The following is a 21,077-nucleotide window of genomic DNA, read 5'->3' on the forward strand; positions in this document are numbered from 1 at the left end:
TGTGTCAGGAGTTTGATTTTGGACAAGGTAAGTTTGAGATGCTTATTAGGCATCCAAGTGGTGAGTTTACACTGCCAGCAGGATATACAACTCTGGGGTTTAGAGAATTCTGGGCTAGTGATTAATATCCTATCTAAAAAGAGAAACATGGTAATTAGCGTACGACCGCTACCCTTCCCATTGGCTAATCAGGGCAATATGCAAATTAACTGCCAGCCAAGATGGCGGCCAGCAGCCAGGCAGCTGGAAGCTAACATGAGGCTTGCTTGCTTCAGTGACGGAGGACTCCAACGTTCCCTGCCTGCCGCTGCCGGCCTCTGAGCTGCAACTCTAAGCAACTTTGTTACAAATATAGAAGCTAAACAAAACCCCAGAAACCTACTTTAGTCGCTGGGCTTCAGCCAGCAGGATCGCAACATTGTTTCAAATACCGAAGGTAAACAAAGGCCAGAAACCTGCTTTCAGCAGCGGAGGCCTAAGAGCTGGAGCCTCAGAGCTAAAGCTGGCCCAGAATAAAAAAAAGAAAAAGAAAAAAAGGAGCGGTTGGGAGCTTCAGTCACCCGCCAGCCTGAAAACAGCCCTCAGCCCCTTACCCAGACTGGCCAGGCACCCCAGTGGGGGCCCCCACCCTGAAGGGTGTGTGACCAGCTGCAAACAGCCATCATCCCCTCACCCAGGCTGGCCAGGCACCCCAGTGGGGACCCCCACCCTGATCCAGGACACCCTTCAGGGCAAACCAGCCGGCCCCCACCCATGCACCAGGCCTCTATTCTATATAGTAAACGGGTAATATGCCTCCCAGCACCAGGATCAGTGGAGCTGCGAGGCCTCCCGGCCCCGGGATCAGCATGACAGGGGGCAGCGTCCAAACCCCCTGATCGCCCTGCGGCTCTGTGTGTGACAGGGGGTGGGGCCACAACTTCCCTATCGGCCCTGCTCTGTTCATGACAGGGGAAGGTGCCCCAACCCCCTGATCAGCCCTGCTCTGTGCCTGATAGGGGGGACCTCCCCAAACCCCTGATCACCCTGCGGCTCTGTGTGTGACAGGCTGTGGTGCCCCAACCCCCTGATCGGCCCTGCTCTGTGTGTGACAGGGTGCGGCACCCCAACCCTCCCCACCCCCACGGGCCCTGCTCTGTGTGTGACGGGGTAGAGCCATAACTTCCCCATCGGCCCTGCCCTGAGTGTGACAGGGTGCGGCACCCCAACCCCCAGATCCGCCGTGCTCTGTGTGTGACAGGGGGCTGTGCCCCAACTCCCCTATCGGCCCTAATCTGTGAGTGGCAGGGGGAGCTCCCCAACCCCCTGATCGGCCCTGCTCTGTGCGTGACAGGGGGAGCTTCCCAACCTCCTGATGGGACCTGCTCTGTGTGTGACAGGGTAGAGCCCCAACCCCCCTGTTGGGCCCTGCTCTGTGACAGGGGGCAGCGCCCCAATCCCCTGATTGGCCCTGCTCTGTGCGTGACAGGGGGTGGCCCCGCAACCTCCCCATCAACCCTGCTTTGAGTGTGACAGGGGGCGGTGCCCCAACCCCCCAATTGGCCCTACCCTGAGCATGACTGAGGGTGGCATTGCAACCTCCCAATCCGCCCTGCTCTGTGCATGACAGGGGGCGGCGCCCCAACTCCCCAATCGGCCCTGCTCTGAGCCCGACCAGGGGCTGCACCTAAGGATTGGGCCTGCCCTCTGCCACCCGGGAGCAGGCCTAAGCGAGCAGGTCATTATCTCCCAAGGGGTCCCAGACTGCGAGAGGGCATAGGCCGGGCTGAGGGACCTCCCCTTCCCCCGAGTGCACAAATTTTTGTGCACTGGGGCTCTAGTGTGAATATAAAAAAGGGTCCTATGAAAAGTAACCGCACAGGTGATCTGATCATAAATTCCTAACTGAGCAGGCAACTCCCAAAGCGTATATCTTTTAAGTGAAAGGTTTCTCTTCTTTTTTTCCTTTGCTTCAGTTGAATGGTTTTCTTTTTATTTTTCCAAGAGCTTCAGACATTTGCAGATGGCTTTTTTTCCAAACACAAGAGGAAGCAGGTTATATACAGTTCCTATTTTTAAAGGCAAGCAACGGTTAAAGGCGACAAATAAAAAGAGACTGCAAAAAAACAAAAGAAGGGAGAAAAGTAAGAGAGGGCTGATAGAGAACTCATGAAAAAAGAAATTATCTTAGTGCTGGGCATGAAAATAATGAACAGAATATAATTCTGTATTGTTAAATTGTAAAGAAGCAAAAAGAAAAACTGACATTGTTTTCTTCAATAACTGAAGGGGAGTTTAAAATAAGCAGCAGCCATAACAAATCTCACTACAGTTTTAAAAGAGTGGGAAAATCCAAATGTGACCAGGAAAGTATGCATACTCTCAGAGAAAGAGGAACAATCTAATTCCCAAACTATCTGGTTGAGAATCTTTGGGATAAGAACACACAGCACATTCTAATAAACCAACTTTAGAAATGGGTTTGGGACAAAGGAATTTGTAAAATTTTCATAACCAAAATGAAACGTCTTCTCCAAAACTAGTAATATAGAAAGTGATGGTTTTATTTAGTTATTATAAGAAAAATTGAATATACAACTTTTGATTTAATGGTATCTAGTAATTAATTTGGAAGTGTATAAAACAGCCATAATTATCCAATTTTGATGTGAGATAATCAACAGGGAAGAGATACTGTGCAAAGTCTTTCAGTATGTTTTCTAAATAAGCAATCTTAAGATTAGGACCGCTTTGTCTATATGCCCAATATTAAAAACTAGAGGCCCGGTGCACAAAATTTGTGCACTCGGGGGGGGGGGTCCCTCAGCACGGCCTGTGCCCTCTCTCAGTCTGGGACAGCTTGGGGGATGACCACCTGCTGGCTTAGGCCTGCTCCCTGGGGAATTGGGCCTAAGATGGCAATCAGACATCCCTCTGGCAGCCCGGGAGCCCTCGGGGGATGTCCACTTGCCAGCAGGAAGCAGGCCTAAGCTGCAGTTGGACATCCTTAGCGCTGCTGAGGAAGGAGAGGCTCCCACCACCACCGCTGTACTGGCAGCGATCAGCCTGGCTTGTGGCTGAGCAGAGCTCCCCCATGTGGAAGCGCACTGACCACCAGAGGGCAGCTCCTGCATTGAGCGCCTACCCCTTGGTGGTCAGTGTGTGTCATAGTGGGCAGTCATTCCCAGTCATTCTGCTGTTAGGGTCAGTTTGCATATTACCCTTTTACTATATAGGATAGAGGCCTGGTGCACGGGTGGGGGCCAGCTGGTTTGCTCTGAAGGGTGTCCCGGATCAGGGTGGGAGTCCCACTGGGGTGCCTGGCCAGCCTGGGTGAGGGGCTGATGGCTGTTTGCAGCTGGTCACACCCCCTTCAGGGTGGGGGTCCCCACTGGGGTGCCTGGCCAGCCTGGATGAGGGGCTGATGGCTGTTTTCAGGTTGGCCACACCCCCTTTAGGGTGGGGGTCTCCACGAGGGTGCCTGGCCAGTCTGGGTGAGGGGCTGAGGGCCGTTTTCAGGCTGGCCTGCAACTGAAGCTCCCAGCCTCTCCTTTTTTTCTTTTTTTTTATTCTGAGATTTATTTACCTTCTATAATTGAAACATTGTTGCTGTCACTGGCGCTCCCAGTTCTGAGGCCGCGGCCTGCTGAAAGCAGGTATCTGGGGTTTAACTTCTATAATTGAAACATTGTTGCTTTCGGGCTCAGAGCCGGGCCGCGGCAGGCGGGGAACCTTGGCTTCCTCCATCACTGGAGCAAGCAAACCTCCTGCTTGCTTCAGCTGCGTGGCTGCCGGCCACCATCTTTGTTGGCAGTTAATTTGCACTTCGCCCTGATTAGCCAATTGGAAGCATAGCAGAGGTACGGTTAATTACCCTTTTTGTCTTTTATTAGATGGTATGAATAATTATTTCAAATGGTCATCTATTAATTTTGCTCTGTGCCTGGTGACTACAGGGAAAACTGAAAGAATTGAAATTTACTTTCTACTTTTTAAAAATGTGGGGAAAGGCTTGAAATGTAAATTCTTCACCAACTTTAATACATTTTTTTTTAAAAAAAAACAGACATTTGTTTTCTATTTCTGCAAAAAACAATGAGGATAAAACTTAAAAAATTTACTTTGCACAAAGAAAGAAGTAACTTCCCAGTTATAATTACTGAAGTCTTTTTTATTCATATTTAGCTGATCCCCCCCCCCAAATTTATGTATATATAAAACAGATGCTATTTTTACTTTTTTTGGTTAATCCTCACCCAAGGATATTTTTCCATTGATTTTTTGTTTGTTTTGTTTTGTTTTTAGGGAGAGTGGAAGACAGAGGGAAAGACAGAGAGAAACATCCATGTGAGAGAAACACATCAACTGGTTGCCTCCTGCATGCGCCCCTGCCCGGAAAGAGCCTGCAACCAAGGTACGTGCCCTTGACTGGAATCAAACCTGGGACCCTTTGGTCCATAGGCCGACCCTCTATCCACTGAGCCAAACCAGCTAGGGCCAGATGCTATTTTTAAATAATAGGTAGGTACATGCTTTCTCCAGACACATTCACTCTCAGCCCCAGATGAAGTATCTAGATTCATCCCGATAAATGAAAATGCATATGTACAAGCCCTGGACAAGACATCTCCTTAGGAACTCTTCCTTCTTATGGGCATTTTCCAGTTATGTTGGTCTTATCAAATTTCTATAAAAACTTCACTTTACACTTGGTGGGGCAACACAAAGAAATATCTAACTCAGTTTCTTCCTAATCTAGCTGCCTAAATCCACCTGCAAGGCATCAAGTCTTACCCCCTTTTAGTGCCTAAGGACACACTATTTCTTAAGTAGTATTTTACTAGTACATCGGTGCTTTTCTGTAGTGCACAAGAAGACTCTTCAGGACAGGTACAGAACTTTTTTTAAGTGTTGAGTCTGTCTCCCTTTTCCAATGCAGCAAACTCTTGATTAACCATGTCCCCCACACCCAACTACACCCAGGAGTGTTAGCCAAAGCAAAGCTATAATTAGGGACTTGATTCCTTCCAGTTAGCACACATTCCTGGACTGCTTTGCTTCAACTACAGTAAATATAGGCTCAAAACTAGTCGAACTCACATGAAGATTACCCAAACAAAAACACTGGGAAAATAAATCTGCTGGTCTCTTTTCTAAATATAATGTATCCCAAAGCAAAACACAAACATGTTAGTTTAATAATGTACATACAAGTCTTTTTTAAGTATAAATGACAAGTTTTATTTAAAAAGTAATCATCCTCATCATACATATATAATAAAGTATTCTAAAGCAGTCTTGGGTTTTTCACATTATGTTTGGGGCCACATGTATCACTACTCTCCTCCAGTAAGTCATGAGCTATTACACACCAGAATTTTTGCAAATAAGGTACTTCATGAGGCAGACTGTCAAGAAATAATGCAATTGCACAACTTATATTCATCTACATAAGTATTTCTCAGTTGTGACCTAATTACTATGCTTGGAAAACGCTAGCATCCTCATAAATATTTCAGTTAAATTATGGTGCAAAATGTAAATTTTACAAACTTTGAAATGCACATTTTTGTGACGTCGAAGCATTTCCCTGAGAGCATGAGGAATGTTATTTATATAACATAACATTCCAGCTACACTCGGGAAGACTCTTCATGAAGAAGACACCGCAGAGGTAAAATACCTAAGAGGAGATGGTAAGAACAATCTGAGGCCCTAGCCGGTGCAGCTGAGTTGGTGGGAGCATCATCCTGTGCACCAAAAGGTGGCGGTTTGATTCCCAGGTTGTGGGTTCGATCCCTGGTGGGCGAGTGTGCAGGAGTCAACCAATGGTTATTTCTCTCTCTCTCTCACCCTTCCTTCTTCTCTCTAAAATCAATAAAATAAAATATGTGGGTTTATAAGTGGAGTAAAAGAAACAACTATGGAAAGCAGGACCAGCTGAGAATTCACCGAGGAAGGGGTGAATGTGACAGGGTTGCCCCTGTCCCCAAAGCATCATTACACTTCTGTAAATTGTTGGGATGCTTTTCCAGTTTACTTTGAAGCATTGCCATTTTCTGTGAAAGTCATTGGGTTCTGAGGCATGGCCTTGTAAAAATGCAGCTGCAGCACTGTGTGGCAACTGCATCATGCAGGTATTGGGAGTTTCAGACGAGGGGAAGATGATCCCAAGTCATTCATCCTTTCTTGGAAAGGAGTTTGATCAGATTGTTTTCTTCTGATCAACACATGGTATCAGCTATACTAAGAAAACTGATTGGTAGTAGGAAGGTGGGTGATTTTGGAATATGAAGAACCCCAGGAGGTAGAGAAGGCTAGAAGGGCCCTGATCCAGAAAAGGAGGCCAGCAAACCTCACAGGAGTATACCTGGGCCCTAACGGCATCAGGGGATAGGAAGGGCTCCAAAAGTGGAAGACAGACCTTGTTCTTAGGAAAAGAGATGGAATGTCTCTGTTTTCAGACAATAGAGCAAATCGAATAATCTACCACTTCAACAAGCCATTACATTATTAGGGAATAGCTACAAATATTCTATAGGCAAGTACTTTCTATTCTGGAAATACAATCAAGAGGCAATGCTTTAAGGCTACACATTAAGGCTACCTGGATTATTGTGCACGCAACAAAGACATTTTTTTTGCAAAAGGTAACATAATTAAACACTATTTCCATCTTAGGAAAAGCTATTGTAAGCCAACTAGACATTCAAAATGGAATCTTAACTCTTATTGCTATTATTCTATTGCAAGGCAGATTATCACTCAAAACTGTCTATTTCAGAACACCAAGAAATTCTCACTTTTTTGTTATCTTTTAAGTAAGGCTACATCAGAAAAAAGACTTTTAAAGTAAACTTTTCTTTTGTGTTTAAAGTGAAATTTATTACAATACAATAAGTGCAAGTGTTATTAAAAATGCTGGTTAAAATTATAAAGTGTCTATATATTTTTTCTAATATAAATACTGGAAATAATAACTTCAACAATTCTATATGTACACAGAACACTGAAAACATAAAATCATGCACAAGGTCAAAATGTAACTTTGCATACTGTCCTTTTAGGGATCACTTTTATCTTCTTCTCGTCTCAGTATGATTCCAGAATATGAAAGGATATGCTAATTACTCAGATTACAAACTTAAAGGGTCAGTGTTTTGAATGTAAGTCAGTTATCACACATTAACAATACTCTAAAATCACTGCTTCTACTATTCTGATTAAGTGGTTCTAATTCCCATATTTCCCTTTCTCTTGGACATCAAGTTGAGCTAGAAAAACTGTGATTATAGGATCCAGCATGACATGTATTCCTCATGATTCATTTAAAAGTGGCCTAAAATGTTACTATCTATATAAAAAGTCCTACAGGACATAAAAGACAGTAAGTACATCAGCATGTCAGGAAAATTAAGCAGCTCACCCTCTGCTTGCTTACCTGGTTCCATGTCTCTATAGAAAGGATGGACCACAGCCATGAAGAAGCAAGGACCAATCAGAACTGCTGATAGTATGTGTTTGGGGAGGGGAGGAGGAGCAGCACAGGAAGGAATGGGACAGAAGTGTCGGATAATAAAGGGAAACTAAACGGAATCACCTATCTAGTCTTCCTCATCCTGTTAAAGCAGGGACTGGTTCCTGAGAACACTTCATAAATTTGAGGAACAGCCTACACATTACAGGTGAGGACATTTCACAAATACCAAAGCGAGTCTGAACTAGGCCTCACCATGGGGGCAGGTGAAACAATTTTCATAAATGAGCAGAGGTTAAGGGGTTCTGCAAGGGGAAGAAAAGGAAACTGTGTGTGATACTTAGTCCTCTATGACAGCGCTTCTCATCCAATTCACTTGGGGGTCTCATCAAAATGCATTGGGTCTGGGGTGGGGCCTCAGATTCTGCATTTGTACTAAGTGCCTAGGAGATGCCGATGCTCTTGGTCCATGGACCACACGCTGAGAAGGAGGGAGCCACCTCTGTCTCTCTGGGCCACAAGTGTATCTTGAAATCCTGAGCAGAACTGAGACCTGCTCCTATCCAAGCACATCCCCAGGCAAAAGGTGTAGATGCATTGCATATGTGAGCAGCTGGCTACAAGACTGTGTTAATATATTTTCTGAGAGCACCATGACTATATGAAGAGCCAAGTAACATAATTCAACGTGAGTACATGGAGTGGTCTATTTGCTGGTACTAAAACAAATCTCTTTCTCATACAGTCCTCCTTAAAGTGAACATGATATAAAAGTATAAAAAAAAAAAACCCAGCATCTTGAATTTCATAGCAAAAAGCCACATGTGCACACACATATAGTATGAATTATAAGAAATTAAATGCGTTTTATCAGAATATAGTGCTACCACTGCTCCCAGCTAAAATCATCTCCTCTTCCAAATACAAGGAAAAAACCTTGAATTGTAAGGAAGATGACTGCATTGCCTGCCAGCACAAGGCCACACGCTCCCCATTTGATCTGAAACACAAGAAAAAAGGATTAAATATTTAGTTTCATCATATTACATTCTTTGTAAATCTGTTATTTTCTGCATTAGAAAAATTCAATGAAATATTACATAAAACTGCTAAAAGGCTTAATGTAACAGGCAGGAGACAGTGAACTATTCAGTAATTAGTCTAATTACTTCATGATGCTTGTTAATTAAGTCTAGTATCATCCGTAACATTTTCTCCATTAGACATATTTCTCTACTTGCTTTCAGCAGACAATGATGGCCTTAAGTAAAATACATGCAGCTTATTATAAAAGGTCCAATTGCAACATTGGGTACTGAAAGTTCTATACACATTGCCTTCTTTCACAAAAACAGGAATTAGAGAATTACGGATTTGTTTCTTTTCTAGGCAAGAAAAGATTTTTAAAAATAATCTGCATGCAAATGAAAACAGCTTCTCAGCGTGGCAGATGATTTTACAGAGGTACAGTTGGGGATGAGAGTACCCTCTAGTGGGCATTTTTTGTTTTAATTTAACCAATAGAAAACAACAATGGAAGTTGCTTCATATAACATGATGTAGTAATGAAAGGTAAAAATACAAATCTTTACAGCAAAATTTAAGAAGTATTTAGTCTGAGGTATAAAAACAATAAGGTCATGACAATCTTGCATTCAAACACCACTGATGCTTCTCTATTATCTAGATAAAGTTCAAACTAGTAGGACATTCAAAACCCTTCCTGATCAGGCTTCACCAACCTTTCTAACCTCAATCTCAATTACTCCTTTTTGCTCCATCATATCGGACTACTGCTCTTTATTCCACATATTAATTGCATTTCCACAGTTGGATGCCATTCCACTTAACAGATTCCCTACTTTAATCAAAATCCGATTTATCAAAAACCACATCAAATGCCAGATAGTATTTCTCTGTGTTCCCAAGGCATTCTGATACTGTTTTAATTACCACATAGTGCATTTACGGTATTATATGCTTAACCATCAGGTTAGTTTCTGTGCTCTTTGGGAACAGAGACAGCATCTGGCTCTTATTCCTGGTGTCTGACAAATAGCAGATGTTACAAAAATATTTACTAAATGAATAAATAAGACTTGTACATATCTGATATTCAATGTCCCAATAAGTTTCATGAAACTGAAAGAGTATGTAATTGGGGGAATAAAAATAAAGAGTATAAAAAAATCACCATTTAAAAATAAATAAAAAAATAGAGTATAAAAGACAGTGGATGTCAAAGAATGGAATAAATACACCCACAATATGTTTTTTATTCACTCTATTTTCTAATAGCTATATAGTTAGTTGTCCCTCAACATATACCTACTGTGTTGACTTGAGAATTGTGTCCATGATCCTATTGAAGAAGAATTTGATATGATATTATGGTACTGTGTTTTATAATAATACTAGAGGCCTGGTGCACAAAAATCTGTACACTTGGGTGGGTCCCTCAGCCCAGCCTGTGCCCTCTCATAAGTCTGGGACACCTCGGGGGATGTCCACCTGCTCGCTTAGGCCTGCTCCCCGGGGTATTGGGCCTAAGATCGCAATCAGACATCCCTCTGGCAGCCCAGAAGCCCTCGGGGGGATGTCCACTTGCCAGCGGGGAGCAGGCCTAAGCTGCAGTTGGACATCTTTAGCACTGCTGAGGAGGCAGAAAAGGCTCCCACCACCACCACTGGCAGCCGTCAGCCTGGCTTGTGGCTGAGCAGAGCTCCCCCTGTGGGAGCGCACTGACCACCAGGGAGCAGCTCCTGCATTGAGCTTCTGCCCCCTCGTGGTCAGTGTGTGTCATAGTGACCAGTCATTCCCAGTCGTTCTTTGCTAGGGTCAATTTGCACATTACCCTTTTATTATATAGGATAGAGGCCTGGTGCATGGGTGGGGGCCAGCTGGTTTTCCCTGAAGGATGTCCTGGATCAGGGTGGGGGTCCCGCTGGGGTGCCTGGCCAGCCTGGGTGAGGGGCTGAAGGCTGTTTTCAGGCTGGCCACACCCCCTTCAGGGAGGGGGGTCCCCACTGGGGTGCCTGGGCAGCCTGGGTGAGGGGCTGATGGCTGTTTGCAGGCTGGCCATGGCCCCCAGCCACCCAAGCTCCCAGTGGAGGCTGGCTGGAAGCGGGTATCTGGGATTTATTTATCTTCTATAATTGAAACTTTGTTGCCTTGAGCAGAGGCCACAGCAGGCCAGGGCAGGCGGGAAGCTTGGCTTCCTCCATTGCCTGGGCAACCAAGCCTCCTGCTTGCTCCAGCTCCATGGCTGCCGGCCACTGCTATCTTGGTTGGGTAAATTTGCATATAGTCGCTCTGATTGGCTGGTGGGTGTGGCTTGGGGCGTAGCAGAGGTATGGTCAATTTGCATGTTTCTCTTTTATTAGATTAGATATATTTGATCTTCTCCTTTCTGGCACATAGCTCCTAAAACACCTGGAATTTTCTAAGTGATAACAGTGATAAAGGTGACTTTTATTATGTTAATACTAGAGGCCTGGCCTGCAGGACCGGCTCTCTGTCATTCCCTGAGGGGTCCCTGATTGCGAGAGGGCGCAGGCCAGGCCAAGGGAGCCCACCGGTGCACAATCAGGCCGGAGGAACACAGCAGGTTGGCCAGCAGAAGAGGGTCTGTGGGAGGGCTCCAGGGTGTATCCAGCCCATCTCGCTCAGTCCCGATCAGCAGCAAGCTAATCTACCGGTCGGAGCATCTATCCCCTGGTGGTCAGTGCATGCCATAGTGAGTGGTTGAGTGGCCTTAGCATATTACACTTTGACTGGTTGAACAGATGACCGGACCTTTAGCATATTAGGCTTTTATTATATACGATGGTGACTTTTGGAAAGCACCAAGGGACGGGGGCTAGAGAGGCCAAGCATGTGCTTAGAGGGACAAAACTTTTAGTCCCACTCTCCCTTGACCTTTGGGGAAGGGAAAGGGGGGGAGGGGGCTGGAGATTGATTCAATCACCAGTGGCCAATGATTTGACTGATCATGCCTGTGTTATAAAGCCTCCATAAAAACCCAAAATGAAGGTATTTGGAGAACTTCCAGGCTGGTGATTGGGGCAGAGTGACGCATTCTGGAAACTCCTCTATGCAGCTCTCCCATCAGGCTGTTCCTTTTGTAATTAAACTAGTAATGCAGTGAGTAAATGGGTTTCCTGAATTCTGTGAACAAATCAATTAAACTGAAGATAAGGGTCACGGAGACCTCTGATCTATAGCCAATCAGTCAGAAGCACAAGTGACAACCTGGACTTTTGATTGGCAACTGAAACAGAGGGCAGTCATGTGGGACTAAACCCTTAACATGTGGGATCTAATACTATTTCTGGGTAGACAGTGTCGGAATCGAGATGAATTGTTGGACACCCCGCTGGTGTTGGAGAATTGCTCCGTTGGAGGTGTGGGGGGAAACTCCCACACCACACACATTGAAATTGGGTGATCAGGACTCATTTAGATATTCATTTTGAAACTAGAAAAGTATTGTTATTGCAGTCTCCATGGATTGCCCTAAGATAGAAGGCAAGGACTTAAGAACAATTCCAGATAATAGCTTAAAGTAGAGAAAGCAAGAAGTCATTTGGCCTGGCTAAAAGTTATGAGAAACTAAGAAAGCATCCTGTAAATATGGCTAGGATATTGTTAGGTAGATCTAAAGTGTGGACCAGATTAACTGAAAATATGCCTGGCTTTGAGTCTAAGCAATGAAAATGAAATAGTGGTCCAGACAGAGGCCTTTGAAGTAAACTCAGTGACAACTGGGCAAAACAATAGAGAACAAAACTCACCACAGCCACACGAGCAAGAATAACAGGAAATCCAAAGGCAGAAACAACAATCCCAGTAGTGAAAAAATATGCCAGTTCCCGACAGGCACTGCTTGTTGCATCAGAGTCATATGTTGCTCTTTTGGCAATGAAATGAGGAATGGGAGAGATGGCGTGAAATATCAGGACGAACAAGGGCCAATAAACACTGTTGGTTGGACCCAGGAGAAATGCAAAAAGAAAAGTTACAGTTAAGACATTCTACTGTTTCAAAGTTAATATTATTTTAAATATCATTTTAAAATTATTTTAAATGAAATACAGTATATTTCAAGAATCACCAAATAGCCCAGTCAATATGGCTCAGTGGTTGAGCATCGACCTATGAACCAGGAGGTCATGGTTTGATACCAGGTCAGAGTACAAGCCTGGGTTGCAGGCTCGATTCCCAGTAGGGGGGCAGCAAAAGGCAGCCAATCAATGATTCCCTCTTTCTCTCTTCCTTCCACTCTGAAATCAATAAAAACATTTTTCTTTTAAAAAGAATCACAAAACAATAGTTAGGTTTTTTTAGAAATTCTCTAGTTCAAAGCCATTATTGAACAAGTGAGGAAACAGACACAGGTTGGAAAAAAGGACTGGACTAGACCCAGCTGCTTCCTGACATACCCACAGCAAAGAGCTCTTAATTCTTCCTAGAAAACAATAAGTTTTCTAAAGAAAATCTATGTTCCCATTTACAGGAAGCCATTGTGGACAAAAAAAAAGGAGGGGGGTGGGTATATACAAGTTCAGTGATGAAATATAATCTCACAAGAAGATCTGATCATAAAATCTTAAATGAGCAGGTCATGGTGGGTAGTCACGCTCCAGGCATATAACTTTCTTTTTTCCAAATATGGTTTGTTTGTTTTTTATTGATTTCAGAGAGGAAGCAGGAGAGAAAAAGAGATAGAAATATCAATGATAAAAGAGAATCACTGATCTGCAGCACGACCCCCACTGGGGATCAAGCTCACAACCTTGGCATGTGCCCTGACTGGAAATAAAACTATGACCTCCTTGTTCATGAATTGACGCTCAACCACTGACCACATTGGCTGGGCAGCATATAACTTCTTTAGTGAAAGATTTATCTTTGCCTTAAGCAAGCCCTGTGTATTTTTCTGTGTATCCAGGTTAATACACCTTTGAAATAAGCATAGCTTCCCTCAAGAGAGCACATAATCTTGTTAACTGTACCTTGTTTTCTCCCAACTTCAGGTAATCTTCAGTAACTGCATTCTCTCCTTAATGTCAAATGCATAAAAGAAACTGCAAAAACTATTATTCTTCCGAGCATTTGAGATCTTGCTTTCCAGCAATTGTTGTCAGGTTTGGCTTAAATAAAGGCTTATAAAAATCCTCCACAGATTTAGACATTTCTTACATCAACAATATAAATTATAAATGCCTCAAAACAAAATTTGGGTCCAACTATATTTTTACACATTAGTGAGTTTTTCTCATAGCCAAAGGTCTCTGTTTGTGACTACATGTGAACACTGAAAATGTGAGATAATTTTCTACCTCCGGATGGCATTATTAAAATTAATTTAAAGGCAAGCACTTGTGATTGGGTATTTCAAAATTCTCAGAAATATAGAAACTAACTCAAATGCTTTGTAAGGCCACATGATCTAAGATTAACCCTTAATAAATAAAAGCTAGTTTAAGTTTGTTGGTTTAGGCAGAACAGACGTGTCTTTTGAGTTGATATTTTAAATATAATACAGTTATATTATGTTTTTTCCAGGGTTTTTATAAAAGTAAGTCCATGTTAACAACTGACTTTTACATCTATGAAATGTTTCTAGAGTTTATAAAATGTGTTCATAAATTTACTTCTTAGTTTTCATTGGAAATTAAGGTTTTAAGGGTTAAAATCTCAACATATGTAGGAATAAGTTTCCTGTGCTCCAAAATGAACCCTGGAACAACTCAAAAAGATCTGTTCTCTCTTCTTAGAACAGAGACGTTTTAAACTAATCAGGACTGTTTTTGTATGTTAAATTGCATGGGAAGCACTGTAAAATAAGTGGTGAAAGACTTCATCACTAGGGTATGCTACCAGGGTAAAAAATGGCTGTAAATAAAATGAATAGTTGGGGATATGGGAAACCCAAGATGGCTACTTGGTTCCTTGGTTCCTTGGCTACTTGGCTCCCTGGCAAACACCATTTTTTTCAGTATTTATACATTCCTTCATGCCTCATACTGCATTCAAGCTGGACTTAGATTAGATGAAGGAACTTATGAGCTGCCATTATTGAAAGGAGACAGCTTATGCTATTGTCAAGGTTTGATAAAGTCACTACCAGAAAATGCCAAATGGGTAACCGCTTCCTTTCCCAGGAAGCAACCAGAAGACAAAAGACTAAGAATCATTAACTACCACCTAGAGATTTTGTTTACTGGAAAGGACATCAAATAAAACACACTCTCCAACCTCACTGAAAGGGACCTTATCAGCACCTAACCACGAACAGACATCTACCCATCTCTGACACTTGCCTCCGCCTACAACAGACATCAAAGACTCCTCTAGAATGAGAAGCCACTGACATCAGAGATAGACAGCTATCCCAAGACACTGACAAGGCCTGTGTCTGTATATCTTCAGGTCAATGCTAAACTCAGAAACCAGTTTGTTTTTAGCTGTATGCTAATGATATGTTATAATAATATACTTGTTCTTTGGGTTTTGCTAATAGTCCAACTGCTTATGATTACTAAAGATGTATATGATAATACTCTTTGTATAGCTATATATGTGTTATACTAAATGAAAAATACAGAAAAATGGAACAGATGGCAAAACTTGGATCATGATAGTTCACAGGATAGAAATGATCCAGAGTATTTTTTGTAATGAAGGCCCATAAGACCTGACTAACTTCCATTTACCTGATCTTCACTTATGGAAAAATTTGGTCTCAATTCACATCTCATGGTTATATTGCCCTATCCCCAATGGTCCACCATTTCAATACAATAACCACCATCCCCTGTGCCCTTTACCCTTTATTCTTCATAACACTTCTACCTCTGATAGCATGTATATTTTATTTTAATTATTTTTATTGATTTTTAGAGAGAGAGAGAGAAGCATTGATGAGAGAGAATCATCAATTGGCTGCCTCCTTCACCCTCCTACTGGGGATTGAGCCCACAACCGAAGCATGTGCCTGACCAGAAATCAAATCAGCAACCTCTCGGTGCATGGGACAATGCTCAACCAACTGATCCACACCAGCCAGGGCAGCATGCACATTTTAAAATCTGTTTATCGTCTGTCTCCCCCTCTGAAATACAGACTCCAACAGAGCAGGACTCTTGTTTTCTTATTTCTTAATCCCCAGTTCCCATAACAGCAGCTGGAAAACAGCAAGCACTCAACCAACACTTGTGAATAAAGCAATTAGTTGAATGTTCCCTCCCGACTCCGCCTGATAAACTCTCATTTATCCACCAGTCTCAGCTAAAAGACAACTTCTGTGCAGCACCCCCAACTGTCCCGGGGAAACTCTTGATACTCTGATGCACTTTCTCAAAGCTCTCACTGTACTTTTCGCATATCTCCACTACAGCTTTCTTACTAACTGGATAGTTTAACTGTCTCTCACTCAATGTAAGCTCCTTGAGGACAGGACTATGTCTCCTCATTCGTTTTTATTTTTTTTAAATATATTTTTATTGATTTCAGAGAGGAAGGGAGAGGGAGAGATAGAAACATCAATGATGAGAGAGAAACATCATTGATCGGCTGCCTCCTGCACATACTGGGGATTGAGCTCGCAACCTGGCCATGTGCCCTTGACCGGGATTGAACCCGGGATCCTTCAGTCCGCAGGCCAACACTCTATCTACAGAGCCAAACCAGCTAGGGCTGTCTCTTCATTCTTGCATTCCCAGCTGATCCAGAGAAGGTAGTCAGTAAATGCTTATTAAATGAATATATCGATTTTAAAAAAAGCTTTTCTCTGTGCAAGTACAACTGACCCATGAAGGGATTGGATTCATAATTTGGGCTTCACTAACTCATTGGTTGGAGTCTGGTGTTAAATTGACCAAACTCCCTAACACTCATGACACATACACACAAAATAGTGACAAAGACACAAAAAGAATAGTTGTTTTTTTAAAATAACTTACCCATAATCCTCTAAGGCACATCCCAGCATAAGAAAAGTCAGTCCAATAGCCCCACTGAAGGATAATAACACAAGAGCTGTGAAAGATAAAGCCAAGAGTTACAGGTTCTAGATCAGTGGTTGCCAGGGGCTAGGGTAGGAGGGGAGGAATGAGAAGTGACTATATTGGGTATAGAATTTCTCTTGAGGGTGATGAAATGTTTTGGAATTAGATAGTAGTGATGGTTGTGAATATATTAAAAACACACACAGAATTTAACATTTTAAAAGGGTTAATTTTGTGGTATGTGAATATATCTCAATAAAAAATTTTAATTAAAAAAATTAAGTCCACAATTTAAGCAAATGTAGCAATTTACTTATTAGTTGATGTTACATTTGACTAGCATATCATTGCCTATGCCCACCACTTTTAAATCATTAGATGGAGAAAGGTCTCAAGAATTTCCAGTACCCATCCTCTATCTACTGTATTAATTCCCTCTATATTTGTCAGAAGAGGGCAGCCAGCCAGTCTGTACAACTCCTGTGAAAGGAAACTCACCACCACCTGAGGCAGGTCATTTCATTCTGATAGTTTCTAAATGTTGAAAACCTCTTTCCTTAAGTTATATGCAAAACTGCTTCTTTGAAATATATACACTTTGATCATTTTTGCCTCCGCAATCCTTAGCATTTTAAGTATTTGGAGATTGCCTTCATAGAAAATTATTCTCAACTACTAAATAAAATATTTATTCCTGGCATCTATGGAACACTAATCTCTGAGGGGAGAGGAAACATCAGTCCTTATGCTGCTAACGTGTTAAAAAATCTTGAGCTCTGAGTCACCAACATTTGTTCAAATCTTCTCTGCCACCAACTGGTTGTGTGACCTTGAGTAGAAGCTAAACTTCTCTAAATCTGATTTCTCACCTGTAAAGTAGTAATAATGGTACCACCTTATTAGGGAGCTTATAGTAATTAAATGAGATAATCTATGTAAAGTGGTTGGCAAAAGGAGGGATTCAATAAGTAAATGTTGATTGATGTAGGTATCTGCTCATTTTAGCAATGTTCTTTGATAATGGTATAAATCAGAAGCATAGGACACTATATTATCCAAATATCCTTCTGAAAAAAATACCTAACACTCAAAATTAAGTCACTGATTAAACTAACCAACATTCTCATTGCTTACTGCTACATTAAGAGATTTGGAGGGAATGTTTTATAGGAAGATGCCAAAGTGCTTTTAAGAAATACCTAGAAGTATGTAGGTATTAGAGGACAAGGAAAGAATAATTTTAATTTGTATACGTTTCTATTTAGTAGGTGTCACTTTTTAAAGAAAAATGTACAAAACTAAGTTTCATTAAGGAGAATCTCTTCCTAGTTGGCTTTGTCCCCTCACTGTGCCTGACCATCTATCTGTACTGCTCCCTCCTCCGGGACAGCTTTCAAAGCTAGGGACCGCAGACCTTTTCTTACAGTTGTGAACTGGTGTCACAGTCCCTCAAGGTTCACAACTGTATACACAACTGTATATCTCTGGTTGATTCTTTTTAGTCCTTTTTTTTTCTTTTTCAGAAATTGCATCCTCTCTGCCTCTTAAAGTTGGAGCTGACCAGGATTCCAACTTCATCTTTTTTCACTCTATGCTCTTGTTGAGATGATGCGTTCAACCCAAAGCTCCCTGGCACTGCAAGGGTCTGGCCACATAAATGCTGCACCTCCAACTCCAATCTTGTCTTCTCCCTCTGAGTAGCCAACAAGGACCTCAAATTCAAGATGTCAAAAACTGACACATCCCCACTCCCTCCTCCCACACACACATTTCTTCCCTTTGAAGGTTCTATCTTGAAACACCAACACCACCATTGCACTATTTCCTCTAGAAAATCAGCAAATCAAGGTGACTCAATCTCCCAGACCTCACTGCTATAGACTGAAAGCTTGTATGCCACCCCCACCTCAACCCTCAAAACTCTTGTTAAATCCTAAGGCCTAGTGTGATGGTACTGAGAGGCGAGGCCTTTGGGAAGAGATCAGCCCACAAGGGCAGAGCCCTCATCAATGGGATTAGTGCCCTCAGAAGAGACCCCAAAGAGCTCCCTTACCCCTTCCACCATGTGAGGAATCAGCAAGAGGATGGCTGTCTATAAACCAGGAAGCAGGCCCTCATAGCAAACTGCTGGCATCTTGACCTTGGACTTCCCAAACTCCAGAATTAATAAAATAAGTTTCTGTTTAAGCCACCCGCTTTATAGCAGCCTGCTTCTCTTGAACCCTCTGCTACTGCCTTAGCACAGGCCCTTATCATCCCGTGCCTGCCTCTAATCATCTCTTCCAATCCACCCTCTTCACAGCAGACAGTGTTCTCTCAAATATACAAAGCTGGTGTCGCCTCTTCGAAGTTGCTTTCATAGCCGACAAGTTGTTCTGGCACTTGAGGATCAACGTGGTCTGATCCCTGACTGCCTCACCACTCTCCCACTGAGATCCAGTCTTAATAACACAGACGAAGCTCCTGGTGGAGAGAACAGGTGTGCTCTTTCATGCCCTCTGCTCCGTGCCACATGCTGTTCTCTCCACTTGGAATAAACTCTATCCTCACCCCAGCCTTTGCCAGGCGAAGCCTTACTGATCCTTTTAGCTTCCATTCAAGGATTGCCTCTTCTGTACAAAGGGTCCTCCTTGTCCCCAAAGCAGGGTCAAGCGATCCCATCTGTACTAGTTACTAGGGCTGCTATTAACAATGTACCAACTGAGTGGCTTAGGACAACAGAAATCCATTTTCTCCAGTTCTGGAGGCTTCACGGTGTCAGGAAGGCGTCGGTGTCCTTCATGGTGTCCATGTTCTAGTGGCTTCCGGCAATCTTTGGTGCTCCTTGGCTTGCAGCTGCCTTGCTCTTCTTTCTGCCTTCATCTTCATATGGTATCTTTCTATGGTGTCCCTATATATCTCCATGTCCAAATTTCTCTTATAAGAACAATAGTCCTTGGGTGAGGGCCCAATCGAATCCAATATTAACTTGACTACATCAGCAAAGACCTTATTTCCAGAAAAAGTCACACTGACAGGTCCTGGGGGAGTCAGAACATATCTATTCAAGAGACATGACTCAACCACAACACCATCTTGGTGCTCCCACGGTACCTGAGCATGCCTTAAGCTAGGAAAATAGTAACTATTTCCAACTCCCTTGCCCAACAATTTCCCAGGTATCTTTTTATCCCAAGTCTCAGGCAGACAGTAATCCCCGAGTTACCTGCAAAAGCTTCCTTCCCTTAATCCTTTTCCATGTCATAACCTAGCTTCCTTCACCATTTCTAACACGTTCACACCTACGCGTTATTATTTGATAGTTTCTGGGCATGACTAAACGGCGCAATACAGATACTACCTTTGTCAACTGTTTTCTGCACTGGCTTCAAGTGGCTGTATTACCCAGGGGTCACTGTCCAAATACATCCTGTTTACTCAACGGATGTGGAATATAGGGCCACCCAGAAATAATGATAAAATGTGTCTGCTGCCAACAGCTCACACGCCCATATAGATTTCACAGTGAACATACCCATGCGTGCAACTATGTTGTATACAAGTTTACAGCAGGTGGGGAGATCTTTGGGTACACGTTTTAAAGAAAAGAGGAACTCCAGCAAAGAAACAAGTTATGCCCTCTATTCAAAAGATTACAAATCTAATGGTTTCCTCCCAAAATAACAGGAAACTTTCCAATAACCTCTCCCAATGCAGGTGTCCCCCAGTCCTCTGAAGGCACACAGATCAGGGAAGCGGGGTTCTCGATACCCCCGTCTTATCAACCACACCCCCTTTTTTTATCAACCGCACCATTCAAAAACACACACTGCACAAACACCCCTTTCTCGTCTGTCCAAAGATGCAAGTAACGATAAAATGCCACCTAATTTGCTCTCCACAATTACGAGAAATGCAGCATTTCTGGGTGCTTTCCATGAACACCCGCCTGCAGTCGACTCGGCCTCCTCGGAAAACATCCTCAAGGAACAAGAGGATTAAGTGGCCCAGAGCCGAGAGCGCTGCAGACAAAGGCTCGCGGAGCGGCAGGAGGAAAGAGAAGGGGCGTCCGGGTGGACACGCCAGGAAGTGGGACCCTGGTTAAAACTCGGCGGTGCGGGGGTGGGGTGGCCTTCCGAGGAGCTGGGAGGGGATGCTCCAGGCGGGCCGGGTCCCCCAGGCGGGCACCACTCCCCGCGAGGGCTCGGCCAGTGGCCTAGCAAAAAAAACAAAACAAACAGGGCTGCGGCTCCCCACACACCCTCGACCCGCAACCCAAGACGCGAAGGGGGTGGGCGCGCGCATTCCCACCCGCAGAGGCGGGGTGCGCGGCGGGTCTGGGGGAGGCCGCTCCCCGCCCACGCGCTGAAAGCACAGCTCCAAGTTTACACAGGACCGGCGAGCGGCGGCCAGGGCCGCGGATGTACCTTTAATGCCCGCCATGTCTCCCGAGCTGGGGCCGCGGCTGCTTCCGGTTTCCAGCCACAGCCCCGCCCACGCCCGGCCAGGGGCGGTACCGCGGGCCGAGCCCGCCCCGCCACGTAGAGCCCCGCCCCATTACCCCCATAACTCCGCCCCCACCTCGCCTGGCTCCTCCCCCATCTCACGGAGCTGGGCGCCTGCCTCCTGAT

The 21,077-nt window shown here is 43.7% G+C and overlaps 1 protein-coding gene across 1 annotated transcript; it reads right to left on the reverse strand.

The window, feature by feature from the left end:
- Positions 1–6,846: 6,846 nt before the first annotated feature.
- Positions 6,847–20,920, reverse strand: LEPROT (leptin receptor overlapping transcript). The gene is made up of 4 exons (XM_081087647.1): positions 20,874–20,920; positions 16,423–16,498; positions 12,250–12,436; positions 6,847–8,456 (listed from the first exon to the last, which is right to left on the reverse strand). The coding sequence occupies exons 1-4, from the start codon at positions 20,887–20,889 to the stop codon at positions 8,340–8,342; spliced, it is 396 nt and encodes a 131-aa protein (XP_080943773.1). The 5' UTR covers positions 20,890–20,920; the 3' UTR covers positions 6,847–8,339.
- Positions 20,921–21,077: the final 157 nt, after the last annotated feature.

The sequence above is a fragment of the Myotis nattereri genome, assembly GCF_964212035.1.
Source record: "Myotis nattereri genome assembly, chromosome: 3".
Lineage (NCBI taxonomy): Eukaryota > Metazoa > Chordata > Mammalia > Chiroptera > Vespertilionidae > Myotis > Myotis nattereri.